Genomic DNA, 20,035 nt, shown 5'->3' with positions numbered 1-20,035 from the left:
ATCCAGGGGTTTGCATGGGTCCTTCATCACCGGAGTTTCATACCGCAGAGAGGAAGAAGCGGACCTTGAAACAGACTTTACAGGGCGCCTTGAAACCGACTTTAAACAACGTCGGTATAATGAGTTGGTATCTGACAAGCTGAGATCGTTTAGAACGAAATATTGATCATAACTTGTCGTAAAATATATAAAATGCAGTGAATAACTGCAGATTTGATTTGTTTTCTGGGTCAACATCTGAGTAAAAATCATCTAAAAATCAAAAGCAGCAAAAACAGATTAATTTCTATTAAATGTAATCTAAAGAAATACCTCTCGTCATGATCAGTTATTTCCCTGCTAACTTTTATTACAGATGAATGAATGAATTCAGAGGGAGCAGGAGAGTCTCTCTGTCAGCAGGTAACACTACGTGTGAGAGTGATCATCAGGTCGGGTTTGATCAGCGTGACGTGATTTCTATTTATCCTGAAACTTTGAGCCTAATCAATAATGTTCACAGTTCATGAACAGACAGTATTTGGGCTTATTAAATAATTAATTCAGATCAGATGATCAGTGATCGAAAATGTAAATAATGAACAAATAATATAAACACACAGTGCTGTAGGAAATGTCCGTCTGGCTCTGCAGCAGGAACACAGACTGCAGCCTGTTCTTCATGTGCAGGTGTTTGTTACACAGGTAACAGGTTACAGAGAGGAAACACTGTTACTGTGTGTTTCATTAGAATGAATACAGAGCACATGTGTGCAGACACTAACAGCTGTTAAAGCAGACTGACAGCTGATCCAGCGGTGATCAGCTGACGCGATCATCACAAACGGACGTCGCAGCACGTGACGCTTCATCGGAAAGGACGTCTCATGTCTCTTAAAAAACATTCCCTCGTTTCCTCTCTCCTCTCTTGGTTTCCTCGCGTCTCTCTATGCATCTCTGGTGGGAGGGACTAAGACGCAAGTGAACAACGCAAGTGAAGGAAGCATGGATGCAATTTAAGAGACTTGGGAAGCAGCCCATTTATATTCCATGGACATCCTCCATTCCTTCTGTTGGAGCTCCACCTTGTGGAATATGTGTAGTACTGCAGCTAAATTCTCTTGATAATTTAAGTGATTAGCGCTTAGCCCATTCTGTCGAAGACTATTCAGGAACCACATTTAATCTTGTGGTATTTTTTTGGTATACTTTACATCCTGGTAATATTCTGTTGTATTTATTTTTTTATTGCAGAACCAGAGTGCACAGACTGCTGCTCCATGGAGAAAATAAGTGCGTATTCCTTCTGACTGAGGAAGAGTCAGGTGTTGCACTTCCACCAGTAATTAGACGCACACTGTGCTTTACAGCATATCTCATTTAAAGTGTGAGGACAATCTCTGGAGAGAGTTAAAGCAGTAAAAATAATCAGTATACTTCATTCTTTGTCAGGACAGGAGAGGGGAGCAGACCATCATTGTAAAATAGATACTGAGCACTCGTGAGATCAGTCTTTGATTTTGGATATGTAGCTTCCATATCATCAGCTGAATCACACCTGAAGAAGGTAGTTCATCAGTCATGTGAGCTGTAGTGGGAGAAACAGCTTTAAGAATCAGGAGAGTAAAGTTAATGTTAGCATACTGGATTAATCTACAGGGGCAGTAGGACTCGCACTAAGAAACAGGAAACAGGTTTAATTACGTTACAGCCCCTCAGCCCCAGTCCCTCCTTTTCCTCCTCTCTGGTTGTTCCCTCATCAAGTACAGATCTCAATATAAAGCAGGAACTGAAGCCTCAGTCAGAGAAACTTCCGGTGTGACACATTGTGCAGAAATGTTTTGATCAGCATTTTTCAAACTCAGTATTTACATTCACAGATGGCTCCGAAGATCCTGGAACAGAGTGTGCAGGTGCAGCAGGATTTATTCCAGGGAGAGGAACATAAATCAGAGCATTCATCAGTATTTACCACGGAGCTTAGAGCAATGTTATTGGCCCTGCAGTGACACAACACTGTTGGAGCATGTGACAGCTTGTCAGCAGTAAGTAGCATAGGATCTGGAAGCTCATCATTCAGGAAAGATGTCAATGTCAAAGACGTTCATTGTCAATGAAATATTTCATGTACACATGATCAGCTGTACTGGTCAGAGGCAGGCGGTGCATAACATCCCTTCTTCTCACGAGGAGGAGAAAGGAAGTAGCGGGCAAACAAAACAAACAAACAAGGAAACAATAAAATGGAAAAACAAAACTGTAATTTAATCAATCACAGTGCTGCTCCTCAGCGGTCTGACTGCCTCCATATGGTCTGGAAGTGGACCATAGCAGGACATGGCACAGGCCCCCACACGGCCAACACCCTCCTCTGGGCCTCGGTCAAAAGAAGATAGACCTCCTCTGAGGGTGGAACTGAGATGCAGCTAACGATGGGTTACTTTGCTGGCCTTGGTGGTTACTGTTGCAGTATATAAAATTGTATTGTAGATTATCAGTGACACCATTAGTATGTAATTACTGTACTGCCTTCTTATCTTTATACAAAATAGTTCTTTATGTAATCATAATATCGCTATGTTAACTTTCTGTACACAAGCTGGATAATTGTGCAATAATTCAACTGTGCAATATGTTGACATAAATACTGACTTATACTGTTTGCTGAGTTACTCCTCTGCATCGTAACTCTTATTTTGTATTTAACTTTATTCTGGCAATTATATTTAAATCAGCTGAGCTCCACTTCTCAGCAGTTATTCTTTATCTTTATTTCTTATGTTATTGTTTATATACTGCACATATCTGACGTTTTTCTCTCTGTGTCAGAGCAACTGTAACGCCTGAGTTTGTATAAACCAGAGTATGACTGAAAGTTGAATATGGCAGCTCAAAAGAAGACAGGTTGTTGGTGAAGTCATGTCACAGTTGTTTTCTCGGTGCAGTCCAATGTGGCATGCAAGTAGCTGTCTGTAGTGTTTGATGTGCAGAGCGGACATATTTCAGAATCAGTGAAACCCTGAGGTTCAGGGCGGAAGTTGGATTTCATTTTGATTTGTGGATGTGTGGATCTTTTTCCCCCTAAATGTCTGTTCTATGTCTGACCAGGAACAGTCTGATTCATTGATTGATCATTCATTGATTCATTGGGAGATGTCTATGTGTGAATATATTGGAGTTGGAGAAAGTTTGGGGCTCGGAGACCTCCTTGGGATTTGGATTATGGTAAGGTTACTAAAGTGGGACAATTTGGTGATTGAACTTGGACTTTCCCGACTCTTTTACAATCTGGTGGAAACATACATATGTTGTTATAATCTCCTCTCCCCTTTGACCCAGAGGTAACGACAGCATATGTGTGACGGCCCCTGCATAGTAACTGTGTGTTGTATTAATGCATGTGTTTCCTTGCAGAGGAGCTGGACGATCAGCTGCAGCTATACGGAGCTCTCTCTCCCTCTGGACTCAACGCCAGCACCACAGTTTGTTTAGTTCTTTGTGTTAGTGCACTCTTCAGACATCTCATCACATCATACTCACACACCCACATGCACACCACTGATGATACAGATTTCACACATCTCACAGCATTTGTAAACTCCTTCACTTCATTTTGTAAGAAATGATTTCATTCACTTTTGGCAACTCGTGTCCCCTCCCGTTGTTTGTTATGGCCTTACGGGACGGGTTATGACAACATGGCATTAAGAAGACATGACAGCCCAACTGTCAGCCCAAGAAGTAAAGATTAAACGGATCTTCAATCAATCAAATTTTATTTGTATAGCGCCAAATCATAACCAGGGTTATCTCGAGACACTTTACAGAAAGAGGAGGTCTAGACCGACTCTTTGTTAAGTTATTTAAAGAGAGGCCCAACATGAATCCACCATGAGTAGCACTTAGCAATTCGGCACATTGGCAAGGAAAAACTTCCTTTTAACAGGCAGAAACCTCGAGCAGAACCAGACTCATGTTGAACAGCCATCTGCCTCGACTGGATGGGCTGAAAATGGGATAGAGGGAGATGCAGGATAGAGACAGGCAAAGAGAGCAACAACAACATATGTTCTTGTTACATGAACAACAACAGACACATACTTATGGTTACAATGCCAATAATAGTGGTCTTCCAGTCTGCTGTTTTGTGTCCTTCTCCACAGGCCTACAAGTACCATTCAGTAAAGCTGCTGCTAAAACATTCATCAGCGCACAGTCACAGTTAGTATGGCAGGAGCCGTATTCTAAAAGACACTGATTATGTTAAAGGCGTCTGGAGGCTTTTCTTCTCTTTATTTTTTTAACTGTCTAATCGCTTGCTCAACACTCCAGTCGGTGGCGGTAATGCACTTCTCAGCTGGTTTGCCAACCACCACCAATAAACACCGAAGAAGAATAAAAGCGAAAGTAAAGTTTGTTCGTCTTGTAGAGTAAGCTTTGATAAGGCTTTGAAGTCTTAATCGACAACGATGAAGCTTATTTTTCTCGTGTGTCTCTGTCTCGAGAATCTCTCTGGAATAACGTTTGCTGGTGTGAACGGTAAGACAACTTCCGCCTGACGTTTGTTCTTGTTTTTGTCTCCCACGTATCGAATAAGCTAACGAGCTCGGTGCGCCTTTTCCGCTGAAAGACGTTTAAAACTGGTTCAAGGTGACGTTTTTTCACCGTTAGTTTGAAGACTTATTTAACGTTTATGTTTAGACCAGATTTCACCAGGAAATCTGCTTCTGTCAAAATTCATCACACATGATTCACTTAAATACTAACGGAAGTTTTCAAGTCACACATTACGGAAGCACAGATCACATGAGTGAAAACTGCATATTTCCCTGTTTTTCCAGAATTACATTGTTAAAAAGGTTGCCTCTGAAATGGGCCGTTCAGAACAGGCTGCCTTTGGGTCTATCCTAATTGAATTAAAATATGTATACATTTTTAAAAAAACGAAACAAACATGACCAACGTGATTCAAAAACGCTGTAGAAAACTCCCTGTTATCTGTGTGCCCCGCCCGCTGCTCAGTCTAAGTTTCACTTCGTGTTTTGTGAAGATCGGTGTGCGTCTGAATGTAATTCAGGGGTGTCAAAGATACGGCCCACCAGAGGTCTCATCAGGCCCGCGGGACATTTTGGGGGACGACAAAAAAACCCATTATATATATATATATATATATATATATACATACATACATACATATATATATATATATATATATATATATATATATATATATATATACATACATATATATACATATACACATATACACATATATATATATACAGCTCCATTTACTCTTGTGGTAATTTTTTGTATACTTTACATCCTTGTAATATTCTGTTGTATTTTATTTGTTATTGCAGAACCACACCTATACATTCACAACCACACAATCCTCTACCTGTCATGCGGAGTGCAACTATTTAAAGACTGCAGTTCCATCGAGAAATAAAGACTGTTGTTGAATCTAGTCCTCGGATGCCTGTGTATTCCTTCTGACCGACGAAGAGTCACGTGTTGCACATCCACCAGCAATTAGACGCACCCTGTGTTTACAAACGCATAGCCAAAATATGTCCCCTTTAATTTAGCCTGAGGTAGGACCACACTTGAACAGATTGAACTGATGTTGCATTTTTGGCGCCCCCCAAAGAGGTTTGATCCAGCACCAAAGGAAAATCTCCAGCGTCAAAATCATAACAACAACAAAAACAAAAAACATCAAATCAACCCTGAATGTGTTTCTGTAATTTATCAAACAACTGTTGAACAGGCAGAACGTAAACTAAAATAACACGTCTTTGACTTCCAGCCGTCAACTCTCCTCTCATCCACAGCCGCTGGACTGTTTTCTTATCATCATGCCCTGCCTCCTGCACCCGTCGCCTAAAGCAAACAGAGGCATCTGAAGACACGACAATTTCCTGTTGTGTGCTTTGATTGTGAAAGGGCAACTCCGGGAATTGTCCCGACCTGATTCTCCGGACATTGTAAGCGAACTTTTTGGAAGACCGTCAGATCACGTGTGAGGCTTTTCTCTGGCAGGAAACCTGCAGCAAGGCGCCGAGGAGCGCTTCATCCCCGCGTTTGTTTTTGATTGTTGTTTTTTTCTTTGACAAATCATATCTTGACGACAGGTCACAACTCAAAGTGCCGCTCCATGAAAACGTCAGCGACGGCAACATGACGCCTATCTGAAAGTTAATTATCAATATACTGTAGTTGCCAATACATTTTCTGCCGATCAACTGACTCATTTTTCAGCTTCACTTGTACATTTCATGTGTAAAGAATATATATTCCCCTGATATGTTGCTAAATAGTAGAAGGAAGTTGCATCAAATGCAAAGTGTTGTACATTAGTCAGGGGTCTAAAGTCTAACGCAATGGCCGTGAGATTCACGCATTTAAGCCAGTTCTCACGGTCTCACGCCACACATGGTATTTCTCACGCTGAAATGCACAACACAGAATTACGTGGGGAGTGAGACCTCTGCACTGACTGCATACTATCCCGAGTTAGCGCCCAACTGCCAATCAGAAAACAATGATCAGAGACATACGGACTTCTCATTACATTACAGCACCGCAATGACTGACAGCATCAGACAGACAGAAAGCTGCGGTCCAGTCAGTCTTCAGCAGCCTTCAGTCTGTTCAGTAACTTCTATCTCCAGTAGAGTCACGTTACCTTCACTGTCTGTTGGATGAAACAGCTCCGTCACCTCTGGCTGCTGCTGCAGGACAGGTCGTCTGCTTAAAGCAGCCTCCTTAAGTGCACTCAAACATTGTTGCAAGTCCCGTTAGTTTAAAATAGTTATCCGTGTTGAAATCCGCAGAATAAAAAGGTAATTAGCGAACTAAACGAGGTGCCATAAGGTTATATTATGATGTGTTCAAGGTCGGCTCATAAAAATGACCATTAGGCGACGGTAAACGAAAAAAGTCATCATGGTGTGTTCAAATGCAAATTCTAGAAAAAGAAAATGTAGGTAGGCAACAATAATATAGTTGTATAGTGCACTTTAATGATAAAATTAAAGCAAATATTTAAACTGATGTAAAACTTAATTTTATACAGTAATAATCACTTTTACATGGAGTCATTTAAAGGCAAAGGCAATGTATCGTGATTAATCAAAGCCTAAAACTGATTAATCAGATTAAATTTAATCGACTGACAGCACTCATTTTTAGTTTTTCATTTTGCCAAGTTATCAAAACAAGTATTGTGTATAACTGACATAAAAAAAATCATTTCTACTTTTTTCTTTTGTACTGAAGTAAATTTCAGAGCGTGTACTTTTTTACCTTTACTTGAGTAGAGGAGTTGTATCAGTACTTCTACTTTTACCAGAGTCTTTTTTTACACAAGTATCAGTACTTCTACTTAAGAACAGAGTGTGAGCACTTTTGCCACCTCTGCAGTGATTGATTGAACAGAAAGTTCGCCATCGATTTAGACGGCTAGCAGAGGTTTACAGTCGGCTACCATTTGCTAACTTCAATTAGCCAACTGTAGTACTCAGTGTGCGAAACACGGTACAGTTACATTTGCGACAGATTTTGTGTGTGGTGTGTGTGTGGAATTAGTGTTGTGTGTGCATAGAGTAAGGAGAAAGAGGAAAAGGGGAGGGGTGATATGAAGAAGGAAAAATAGTATAGATTAAAATAAATATATTGGTAGATTCCTGACATTGTGTGTTTAACTAAATTCAATAGTGGTAGTGTGAGGTAGGACTGGTCGCAGGTAAGAGGCAGATCTCATGTTTGAATGTATATTTGATATATTATATTATGTTATATTATATATTATACTTTATATTTCTTATACGGTTCATGATGTTTGAATACCTTTTTAATTGGATTCTGTTTTCTAGGGGCTCATTTGGGGTCAAAGTGTTCTGTTCATCTTAAAATGTAAAATAAAACAGTTAATCAGCTGATTCAATTTGTCTTATCAAATTAGCCCATTGTTTTCATTCCTATTTGTGCTTGTCAATTATGAACAGTATGAAAAATTGAACTAGTTTTTAAATAGCAAAAATAATTGGGTGGGGCCGAGGGGCCTCTGGGACGAAACTACAAAATTTTGAGTCACTACGGCCTGAACAGATGAAATGTCACTCTGAGCTTTTGATGAAACTTGAGGTCTGCTTTAGTTAATACTTGTCCAAACTCCACACCCCTCTCCCTTTAACTCACTTCAATCCCCCTCTTCAAATGTTCTGTGTAATTCATTTTTATAAACCAGTTTTGTAAATTGGGTTTGTAGCGGCAATCGATCCACCAAAAAAACTTGAAGCCTTTCCAACTCATGCTGGTGTGTAAAAAATGAGGTCCTCCATCGTATGCGTTTAACACTTTATTAGATCACAACATTAATAACACCTACAAAAAGACGGGTGTAAAACGACTGTACCAAAAACTCATTTTCTCGACACAAACAGACACGGTTGAAAAACTGTGTGGCTTCCCCTGATTCTCATTTTCCTAATCACTGATCACCTGTGTCTCCCCTATCTAGCCTCCATCGGACTAATCACCACCTATGCCCATAGCGGTGCAGGTAACCAATAGCAACCATAGTGCCTATCATGAACACACACCCACATTCACGCACACAAACATACACAAGTCTAAATTGGCTGCAACACACCGGCCCCTAATTGTTACTGTATAATAACATAACAATTCAATGCCATAGAACATTTGAAGCCAATTACAATAGTTTCTTCTTTTTTCAATGATGTTCGTGTGTCCAGAGTCGATTTGATCCCAAGCTCAGAGTCTTTACAAGAGTCTTTAATCCGCTTCCAACAGCAGACAGATCTTCGTAATCGGTCGCTCCAATATATTGTACTCGGTCTGAACTTTGACAGACCGCACCAGTCCATGTGTGTCAGGAAAGGTCTGCAGTACCTTCCCTAACAGCCAGGATCCGCGAGGAGCAGTGGAGTCCGCCACCAGAACAATATCTCCTGCAACAAAGCTTCTCTTGTCCTTTATCCACCGCTGTCGTTCCTGTAACAGAGGTAAGTACTCCCGAATCCATCTGTGCCAGAAGAGATCTGCGAGGAATTGCACTTGCCTCCGGCGTCGTCTGCTGTAAAGGTCGCTTTTCTCAAAAAGACCAGGTGGTAAAGCAGGTTTGCCTTTCAACAACAGGATGTGATTTGGACTTAAGGGTTCTAAATCCTTGGGATCATCGGAGGCTTTTGTAAGAGGACGGTCATTTAATATGGATTCTACCTCGCACAGAAGAGTTTGCAATCCTTCACCATCCATGTGTTGCTGCTGAAGTACCAAGTTCAGTACCTTCCGGACCATACGAATGATTCTTTCCCATGCTCCCCCATGATGGGATGCCGCAGGAGTATTAAAGCTCCATTTCACTCCAGACTGAAGTAACGCACTTTGGATTTTCTTGTGGTTCAAAGCAGACAGAGCTTCTCTCAGTTCGCGTTCTGCTCCCACAAAGTTGGTTCCGTTATCTGACCTGATGTGTGATACTTGGCCTCTTCTAGAAATGAATCTGTGCAGTGCATTGATGCAAGAACTGGTATCCAACGAGTATGCCATTTCCAAATGCACTGCTCTACTGGCCATACAAGTGAATATGACACCGTAGCGTTTAATGAGGCTGCGGCCTGCCGAAATAGTCAACACCCACATTTGTGAATGGTGGGAGGTCAGGCTGAAGTCTCTCTTTTGGCAAATCTACCATCTTTTGTTCACCCAGCTTCCCCCTGTAGCGTCTACACATGACACAAGAGGAGAGGAGCCTTCTGACAGCAGCATTCGCATTAGTGATCCAATACTGTTGGCGAAGTCTGGAGAGCAGGTGATTTCTTCCACAATGTCCCAACTGCTCATGAATGTGGCGTAAGATGAGAGTGGAAATGTGCTGATCTTTAGCAAGAATGACTGGATGTTTCATGTCATCTGGCATAGCTGCTTTGCTAAGCCGTCCTCCCATTCTCAAAAGTCCATTTTCCAGCACTGGGTCGAGTTTGTAAATGTGACTGCTTCTCTTCACTCCTAATGTTCCAACTTTCAGTGCAGCGATTTCACAACTGAACCTCTCCAGCTGGCAATACTGAATGATGGCCGCTCAGCAGCAGAAATATCTTCAGGAGACAAGTTTTGAGCACCCAATGTGGCTCTGAGCGTTCTCATCTCCTTGTCGCCTTTCTTTCTTTGTTGAGTTATGTCAAGCCCATTGCTCGACACAGAAGCCTTCATTTCCTTCCTCTTCTGACTCAACATCTGCAATGCCTTTCTCAGCTGGAGAAGCCAGGCTACTGAAATCTTTAACCTTTTCCATGAAGAGAAGTAGGTTATTAGCTGGGTCGTTGCATTTGGTGCATCTTTGATGATCACAGTATTAACTATGGCCTCTCCTTTGACCTCAGGATCGTCACTGCTGATAGAAGTGGACTCCACAATATTAGTGGATGGATATCCGGTTGGCTGTAATGGTGTGACAGCTGCTCTCAGTCTCACTGCCTCCTCTCAGTAGCCCGTTAATAACCCAGCCCAATAGGGTTCGGATGGCATACGGTCCTTCACCATTACTGTTAACCACCTCCCATGGTTCCATTACTTTTGGAACATTGGTTCCAATTAACAACTCCACATCGGCATCAATGACGGGAATTTCAACAGAGTTTAGGTGAGACCAGGCACTTAACTCTTCCTGCCGTGGGATGTTATCACGGGTCACAGGCATCTGGTACTGTGTGTACACGTCAGGCAACTTAAAGTAAGCGTTACTATTGAGTGCAGCTACCTCCAGTCCTTAGATTATGTGACTGTCAACAAACCTTTCTTGGTTCATCGTTGTCAGGAGAAATTTGGCACTTCTTCCTCTGACCTTTAGCTCCCTCATGAGTCGCTCAGAACAGAAAGTGGCTGTGCTGCCAGGATCTAAGAACGCATAGGTGGTTACTATCTTGCTGCCTTTGTTAACCTTGACCTGTACAGGTACAATTGCCAAGACGCAATCCTGTGCTCCGGCCCCTATATGGCCACATGTCTTGGGAGAAACTACACGACTGTTCTCTGGTGTTTCCTGCTGTGTGTCCTCTGATTTAATCTCTGTTCTTGAAGGAATGTGGAGGATGGTAGGATGCTTCAGGTTACACAATTTGCATGTCAGACGCCTATGACAGTCTTTGCTCATGTGTCCAACAGATAAACACCCAAAACAAGCACCTTTCCCTTTTAAGAAGTCTATTTTCTCTCGGTGTAACTTCTTCTCCATCTTGGGACACGACTCCAATTTGTGACCCTCTTCACACAGCAGACAAAACACCTTTATGGAGTTTATCAGGCAAGCTTTTCTCCTTTTGCATTTGGGTCACAGTTTTAGAATTGACAGCTGCCACAGAAGTTGCAAAACTGCTTCCTCTTCCCTTGATGCAAGCCTGAAAAACTTTGTTTCCATTTTTATTATTTGGTGATGAGATGGCTATATCCTGAATGTTTCCAAAGACTGGATTAGAAACAATAGATACTTGTCTCTCAATAAATTTGACAATATCACTGTAGCCTGCTTGACGGTGGTGCTTCTCCTGTATTTCATAAGCAGTGTTCCTCCATTTTTCCCTTAGTTTATAAGGTAGCTTCAGGATAATGGCACGCATGTTAGATGGCATGTTCATCTCTGACATGTAACTGACATCCTCCATAGCATTACAGCAGACACGGAGAAACAATGCAAAAGCTTGCAAATCCTTGATGACCTCTGATTTTACTGGTGGCCATCCAAGAGCTTTCTCCATGTGTGCACTGGTTATTTTTTGCTCACTTCCAAAGCGTTCTTGTAAGAGTTCTCTTGCTCTTTGATATCCCCTGTCAGGTGGCATGTGTTGACAGCTCTTAACCACTTCTCTTGGTTGTCCTTTTGTATATTGCGCCAAGAAATATAGGCGGTCTATGCTGCTAGCTGCCTTTCCTTCCACTCCGTGCTGAAATGCTCTGATGAATGTACTGTATTCGAGTGGGTCTCCATCAAAGGTTGGTATATATCTTGGTGGCAGTGACAATGAGGACTGCTGCTGCACCAGAAGAGCTGTAATGTCGTTTTGCCGTTGCATTATGGCAAGAAATTTGCCTTGATCCGTGCTGGTTTGCATTAGGTCATTACATTGAATGGATTCCTGCTTAAAACAGGTGGTGGGTTCTTGGGTGTGATGAACATGATATGTTTCCTGAAGTCCTTGAGACATGCTTGGGTTTGGATTCAGAGCATGAACCCCTGTTCCATCCTGTACAAAGCTTTCCTTGGGCCGTGCACCCATTGACATGGCAGATTTGCTGCCTCCTAGTGGTAGATGATGGAACTGGGAGTTTGAATGTTTCGGCTTTGCCTCCATTGGCATTGCAGCCTTGTTGCCTCCTAATGGTGAATGATGGAACTGGAGGTTAGAACTTTTGGAACAAATTCTACAGCAGAGGGTCTGAGAGATGATTTGCGTTTTGACCTTTCCAGATATGAATTCATTCCATTAGAATGGGCTCCGGAGCTCTGAACATCCGATTCTCCGGACTTCAGCACATTAACCCTTGCAGTGTGAGCAGCAATTTGGCTTTGTAATGCAAGAAGCTCCTTTTTCTGCCTGATTTGCTCCTCCTGAGCTTCCAATTCATGTTTTTCTTTTAAGGCAGCTGCCACAGCAAGGAGAGCAGCCCTTTCAGCCTCTGCTTTTAGACGGGCAGAGGCGGCTGAGGACCTTGAAGACCTGTTGCTGGAGCGGCCAGCAGATGAACATGTTTTACGACCAACATTAGAAATGCTGTCACCAGGAGCAATACCGTCAGTGACCACGTTTGGAGCATCTTTGTCATTAAACACAGAAGCAGCAGCAGCATCACCCAGTACACTTGAATTTGCAGCGACATCATCATTAAGCATATTTGCAGCAGCATCATCGTTCAGCACGTTTGTATTTGCAGCGACATCATCATTAAACATATTTGCATCACCATAGTCATCTTGTTCATTTTTAATCAAGCAACCACTCTTCCATTTTTCGTAATATTTCTTTATTATGTCGCATTCGAGTTTCAACCCACTCATCTTGTTTTAACATTTCATCCTCAGGTATTAACGATCTCAATGATTGATGCAACTCATTGCTTTCCACACACAGCTTTAAGAAGACTTCACGCATCGATTGCACAACAGACGCATTTTCCTTTGAAGTCATGAGTTGTCCAACTTCCTTTGTTAATTTATGCAGTTTCTTTATTCTGAGATTCCTTTCCTTTTGTTGTGATATTATTTTTGCTTCCATGGCTTTAAAGGTGAGTTTGACCGGTCTTTTATCACGTTGATTGACAGCTGCAGCAACGTCACTCATTTTGACTGATTTACGAGCCGAAGGCTTTATTTGAACTGCAGCAGGATTTACCTGTATCCTTTTGTGAGAAGGCCAATCTCTTCCACAGGGCTTAACAATTCTCAATCAGTCCTACCGTGATTCTTCGGCGTTGCTTTTCCCAGGCTGTCGCTGTGTCTGCATTCAATTGAGTGGAATCAGCTGTTGCACGGAGTCCGGTGGAGCGCAGCAAGAAGCTGAGTTTTTCAACAAAATGTAGCGGCAATCGAGCCACAAAAAATGCCGCTTGAGGGAACTTGAAGCCTTTCCAACTCATGCTGGTGTGTAAAAAATGAGGTCCTCCATCGTATGCGTTTAACACTTTATTAGATCAAAACATTAATAACACCTACAAAAAGACGGGTGTAAAACGACTGTACCAAAAACTCATTTTCTCGACACACACAGACACGGTTGAAAAACTGTGTGGCTTCCCCTGATTCTCATTTTCCTAATCACTGATCACCTGTGTCTCCCCTATCTAGCCTCCATGTGACTAATCACCACCTATGCCCACAGCGGTGCAGGTAACCAATAGCAACCATAGTGCCTATCATGAACACACACCCACATTCACGCACACAAACATACACAAGTCTAAATTGGCTGCAACATGGATAGTTGCACCGATTTAAACTTTTGACTCTTCGCTGTCAAAACAAAATATTTGTTCGTCTGGCTGCTTCCTGGAGCAGTTTTGTGAACAAGCTTAACTAGGAAGCAAAACTATAACGAGAAAAAAATCGAGTTTACAAAATGTAAATTTGTTTTTCTTGTTTTTGTTCAGCACGTTCAGAAACAGTAAATCAATATAATATCGAAATAAACTGCAGGTTATTTTTCAGCTCTCTTTTCTCTCCCTAATTAATATATTAATACATAAAAATAAAAAAGGCAAAATTAAACAACATAAATGCGGACAGAAAACAATCAAATGTGACTTTTTTATCAGATGAAACTTTACTGGAAACGTGTTTAATGCACAAGGAAGGAGTCCAGCAAGGTGTGGCTCTTAGAAGGAGAATGTTTAGAGGATACACAGACATACAGCTAAAACAAGGACAAGAAAGCTGAACATTAGCAACAATAAATATATAACGAGTAGTTTAATACAGGAGGAAAACAACAAACAAAATAACGGGCCAGGCATTAAGGAAGGAATAAGAAGTAACAGGGATGCAAAGAGTGCTGCAGTGTAGTATTTATACTCTTATATAGTATTTTCTAGTATTGTAAGTAGAGCCGAGGTACCCAGAAAAGAGGTTTTAAAAAACATTCCATGTTGGTTTAAAAGTTTTTTCACAGACAATTTAAAGACTTAAAGTTTACATATTTCACTGATTTACAATCATTACATTTTTTATCCTCTACAATGCAAATAAATGAGTTAGTCCCCTCTTGTTGATGGGTCGATAAGCTCACATGATCCTGAGTGTGAGTGTGATCTCAGAGAAGTCAGCACTGCATTGTAAGTGGGTGATAGGTGGTGTCTCAGGCCACCACCTCTGTTGATGGAGGGTTTTTCCAGCTTAACACAGATGACTTCCTTGACACCTCTCTCAAACCAGCTTTCTTCTCTGGCCAGGATGTGAACCTTGCTGTCTTCAAAGGAGTGTCCTTTGTCCTTTAGATGTAGGTGTACAGCTGAGTCCTGACCTGAGGAGCTGGCTATATATGACCTATACTGCAGCCAGTCAGCAGGGGGCGATAGAGAGGTTGTGGCTTCACTTTTCGGGAGCTGTCATGTCGTCCATCTTTATATACAGCCATTGTTAGCAGCACAGCCCTAATCGCGTCATACTTATGATATTTTGTATGAAACAACCGCCGCATAATGACGCAGAAATGACATCACAATAATGAATTATGTCCCTCATTCAACATTAAATGAAACAAATCATCAGAATTATTAAACACATTTGTGTTCTTTGATGTTGTAACCTCATTTACGCAGATTGAAAAGAGGTTAAAGACGTTCAGACGTTCAACTCGAGGGGTCATGACGTAAACAGTACGCCATGGTCCTCGCAACTGGCGAACAAGTTCAGCGTCGGCCCTCACAGCCAGAAGCTCCTGAATCTCTTCCTCTCTCCAGTCTGCAGACATCTTTGCTGTCGCCTTGGAAACGATCCTTCTTCTTAAACCTAGGATGTTTTAATCATCCCGTTATGTGTCGCTCTTCTGGTTTCACACCGGTCACATGATGTAAACGTCGTCACCCCGCCCACTCCCTCATGGTGAATGTTCCCGACTGTTACCTGCTGCGTTCACACATCGGCTCACCCCGACTTCTTGCAGACATTTTACCAGGAGGCTGCAGGGAAAAGTCTGCATATAGTCAGGGTCTATAATTCATCTGTTTGCGTTCACACATGCAGCCCACCCAGACGATGAGGGGACATTTTCAGGAGTGCAGTGCATGTGTGAAAGGGGATTAATTCTCTTAAAGTAAAGACATTGTTTTGTGGAAAACGTCACATTAAAGGTGTCAGAATCAGATGTTTGAATAATTCAGAGCACACTTGTTACAAACTCTCAGCTGTGATAATCTGTGCAGGATCATTATTTCTGTTTACAATATGTCCTCCCAAAGTAAAGCAAGCCGTCCGCTCTGTCTCTGCTCCTGTTTCCTCTTGTCAGGTCGTTTGAGGTGAGGAGGGAGGTGACAGGGCTTCATGACAGAGACATCGTGAAGTAGTTCAGGCTTGTCCTTTCTTCTTTTGTATCTGAAACATCAGCACATGAAGATTTTCCCACCATTATGTTATCTCTGTTAGCGTGCCAGCTTGTTGTCATGAGGCGGGCAGGTGTTACAGTTGTTAAGGTGAATTCAGCCTGAAGGGACAAAGACGAGAAAATCGGCTGCAAACCAACTCGTAATCATCTGGATGCTTTTATTCTCAGGCTTTTGAACAAGCCCAGGTGATGTTTTGAGTTTAATGTGTTAGGCTTAGTGACCATATCTGAGTGAATCCAGAGAAAGGTATGTTTCTCTCTTTCACTTACCATCCCTCTCTCTCTCTCTCTCTCTCTCTCTCTCTCTCTCTCTCTCTCTCTCTCTCCCTCTCTCTCCCTCTCTCTCCTCTCTCTCTCTCTCTCTCTCTCTCTCTCTCTCTCTCTCTCTCTTCTCTCTCTCTCCCTCTCTCTCCCTCTCTCTCTCCCTCTCTCTCTCTCTCTCTCTCTCTCTCTCTCTCTCTCTCTCCCACGCGTGCTTATTTTTTCAACCCACCAGAAATACCTGTTTGTGTGGTTTTACTTGTCTTATTCATCTTATCTTATTCTTTCTTACATGATGACTCTGCATGTTAACACAATAATTACCAGATGTTTTTGTCTTTCAGGGCCGGCTGTCATCAAAGTTACCGTGGAAGAAGACAGTGATGCCATTTTACCCTGTTCCTTCGGCTCTACGAACATTAAGGGAGATTTCTTTGTCTGGAAGAAAGACGGTGAGGTGAGGGAGGTGTACCTGTACGATGCAGGTCGGATCGATCGGTCCGAAGGACGGGTATCTCATTTTGAGAACGATCTACAGAATGGTAATGCCTCCATCGTTATCAAAGGAACAAAGCTGGCTGACACAGGAAACTACACCTGCATCTTTCACCTTGATCAGTCAGAAATAAAATCCCGCGTTGAGCTTATTGTTGGTGAGTATTTCTTTAACACAGTTTAATATTTTTCTAGTTTGTTTAATTCAAACAAAAAAAACAACTAAAGAGGAGAATTCACTTTACTACACTGTGAAAACCACAAACTCACATTTTTTGATGCTTTAGTTTTTTTAGTTTTTTTAAAGGTGCTGGTAGAATAAAGAGCAAGGCTAGCTCTTTCCCTTTGTTTCCAGTGTTTGTGCTAAGCTAAGCTAAGCTAAGCTAAGGCTGTCGGCTGTAGAATTATATTTGAGACACAGATAAGTGGGTGGAATTATTTTTCTTATCTGCCTCAATGCTACAAGTAAGCATATCCCATTATGTCTAATTCTTTCAGGTCAACAAGGGAAGATGATGATCAGTTTTGTTAGACAAACTGCTCCACCAACAGTAAAAAGTCAAACATATCCTGATTATTTGATCAGAGGAGACTCTTTGACTCTTATCATCCAGGACTGACTCAGACCAGCCTCCTCCAGGAAGCTCGTTTGTGCAATCAGAGACAGTGGCTTTTTAATTTAAGTTTTAGATGTCTTCTAAAAGGGATAACAGATTATTTTTATGCCAGTATTACCTCTGTGCCATGCTGATGATATGCAACAAACACTAACCTTTATTATTTTATGTATTCCTTTTAGATTGTTTCTTAAAGGACAGAACAGTGGAAAACATCGCAGGTGAGTCCTGATTATGAAGATGTCACGCACTACCTGTCACATGTATGTGCTGAGTAAACATCCACAGGCCTGATTCACAAACCGTTCAAATCTTTATGACTCTCTGTGTTGGACATCATCCTTTGATTTGATTTAACTGAAGACAACAATCTCAAACTAAAGCAGCGTTATTCAACAGCTCTGCAGAAAATCAGACATCAAGGTTACACTGATCAGTTTCTGTTACAATCATTTAGAGGGATGTTGATCAACTTTAAAGTCTTTCTGCAGACTGCAGCTTGTTTTGATGATTCATTATTTTAGTTGAGATGCAGAGAGGTGTTTCTAATATACCCTCATTGATGCTCACTTTATTTGTTGCAACAAATATAAATATATAAAAATAGGGGCGCTGGTTTGGCTCAGTCGGTAGAGCAGGCGCCCCATATACAGAGGCCACAGTCCTCGTCGTACTGATTGCAGGTTCGACTCCCGGTCTGCCGATCATTTGTGCATGTCAGCCCCCACGCTCTACTCCCCACATTTCCTGTCTCTCTTCAGCTTTCCTATCGAATAAAGGCAAAAAGCAAAAAAAATAATCTTTAAAAAAAAAAGTATATATATATAAAAATAAAAAAAATGTAGTTTAGTTTGCAAGTTAAAAATATCTGATATTATAAAAACATAACACAAGATAAACTAATCTTATGCCTTCAGAGAGTCAGATTAACTGTGAAAATAAAATCAAAGTTAGCAGTTAGATAAATCAAAGTTGGACATATTCTGCACAGAAACTCAGATATAGACTCAAAAGATTAAATCTAGCAGCCAAATAAAAACACCTAAAGCCCATTTGTGTCTCTGCTGTAGCAGTAGGTTTACTCATTATCAGTGTTAAACAAAATAACTAAATGATAGAAAACTAAAGTCTAGCCAATAAAACCACAAATTATTCAGTCTGTCAGAGAACGATGGACAGATGTAAGTTGTCAGTAAGATACAGTAAACTCGCCAACATACACAGAACACTTTATATCATTAACAGGCCTCTAACGATCTCTAACAAGCAAGAGGAAACTGTGATGTCATCCTTAACCTACATTATATGACTTTATATTAACTCTAAGTTCAAAGAAGACGAGGGATTTGACAACTCACTTTACTCACTCAATGTAAAGTCCAACAAGCCTTTTAATAAAGTTCCTCCATAAGGTGAAGTCTGTGTGTCTGCTGCCCTTTAACGATGACCAAAGGACACTCCACCACACCAAGCAGCTGTGTTATGATGTAGAGGGCTGCTGATTGGTCCTTCATCACATCATGCCCTGTGGAAAAGATTATTGGATGTGTTGTTGAGCCGTATATTTAGCTCGTTTGTTTTTGTCTGTATTGTTTATACTTCTTACACAGGTACATGTCCAAAGCCGGATGTCAAGATACTTAATGAAACAAAGGACTGGTCTCTGCTGCAGTGTGTTGTCAGAGGAGCTTCTCCTAAACCTAAAGTGGAGTGGCGGAACAGTTCTGAAAACATCCTTCCTGCTAAAGAACCACAGGTCACAGAAAGAGGAGGCAGGTACGACATCATCCTCCAAACTACTGTGACAAAGACCGACCACTACAGCTGTGTCGTCACTCAGGAGGAGATCTGCCACCAGATTGAGGATGAGATCTCTATGTACATCCATGGTGAGTTTCTCCTTATAGTGATTTAACTTAAAGATCATTTTAAACTTTTACTGGGTTCAGACTGAACTCAAAGTGCTTTTGCTCAAAATGGTACAAATTGATGAGATTATCACATCCAGGTATTTTGCCCTTTAGTTGCTCCTGGCACCTTTTGGGGTGAAACAGTCTTTCTAATATGACCGGCGGTAAATAGAAATTTTGGGGTCTTTGACGATTTAATATCTCTAAATAAGAATACTGCACTGTTATATGGCGACTAGAGCCCAAATGTCCAGTCAGATAGAAATAAATTATGACTTTGGTGATCAACAATCGCCGTTGTAATATTAAATAAGAATCCAAGTTAAAGGTCGACATGAGAGTCCTTCAGTCTGCCTCCATGTGAGTATTTTAACCGTTACCTGAGTTGGATCGTCACTGTAAAAAGTATTTCATTCTCATAATGTGTAGTGTTCTACAGGACATTAATGCAGTGGTTAAAATAGCCATAGTTCGAAATTCTTGATAATATTGAGTATTTCCTCAGGAAGAATTAGAAAGCGTTATGTTTCTGCTCGAGTGAGATCAAACCCGACTCCACTCGAGCTTGAAAACTATTTTTTTACATCAACATTTTTACATATGTGGCTTTTGTTAGTGCTCACTTATACAATCATTGTCTGTGCAGTAAAGA

At 41.3% G+C, this 20,035-nt stretch overlaps 1 protein-coding gene across 1 annotated transcript in view; it reads left to right on the top strand.

Moving 5' to 3' along the window:
• The window catches only part of LOC138605301 (butyrophilin-like protein 2), a 123,081-nt gene that overhangs the window by 31,533 nt on the left and 71,513 nt on the right, over window positions 1-20,035 (top strand). Inside the window, exon 5 of the mRNA XM_069677441.1 lies at window positions 19,084-19,362. Coding sequence (XP_069533542.1) covers window positions 19,084-19,362 — 279 coding nt within the window. The remainder of the gene's footprint in view (window positions 1-19,083; window positions 19,363-20,035) is intronic.

The sequence above is a fragment of the Semicossyphus pulcher genome, unplaced genomic scaffold (assembly GCF_022749685.1).
Source record: "Semicossyphus pulcher isolate SPU_LCO1_2020_fin unplaced genomic scaffold, fSemPul1.0.p SCAF_3, whole genome shotgun sequence".
NCBI classification, from domain to species: Eukaryota; Metazoa; Chordata; class Actinopteri; order Labriformes; family Labridae; genus Semicossyphus; species Semicossyphus pulcher.
Note: the sequence above shows the minus strand (reverse complement) of the source record. Positions and strands in the feature narration are given on the sequence as shown.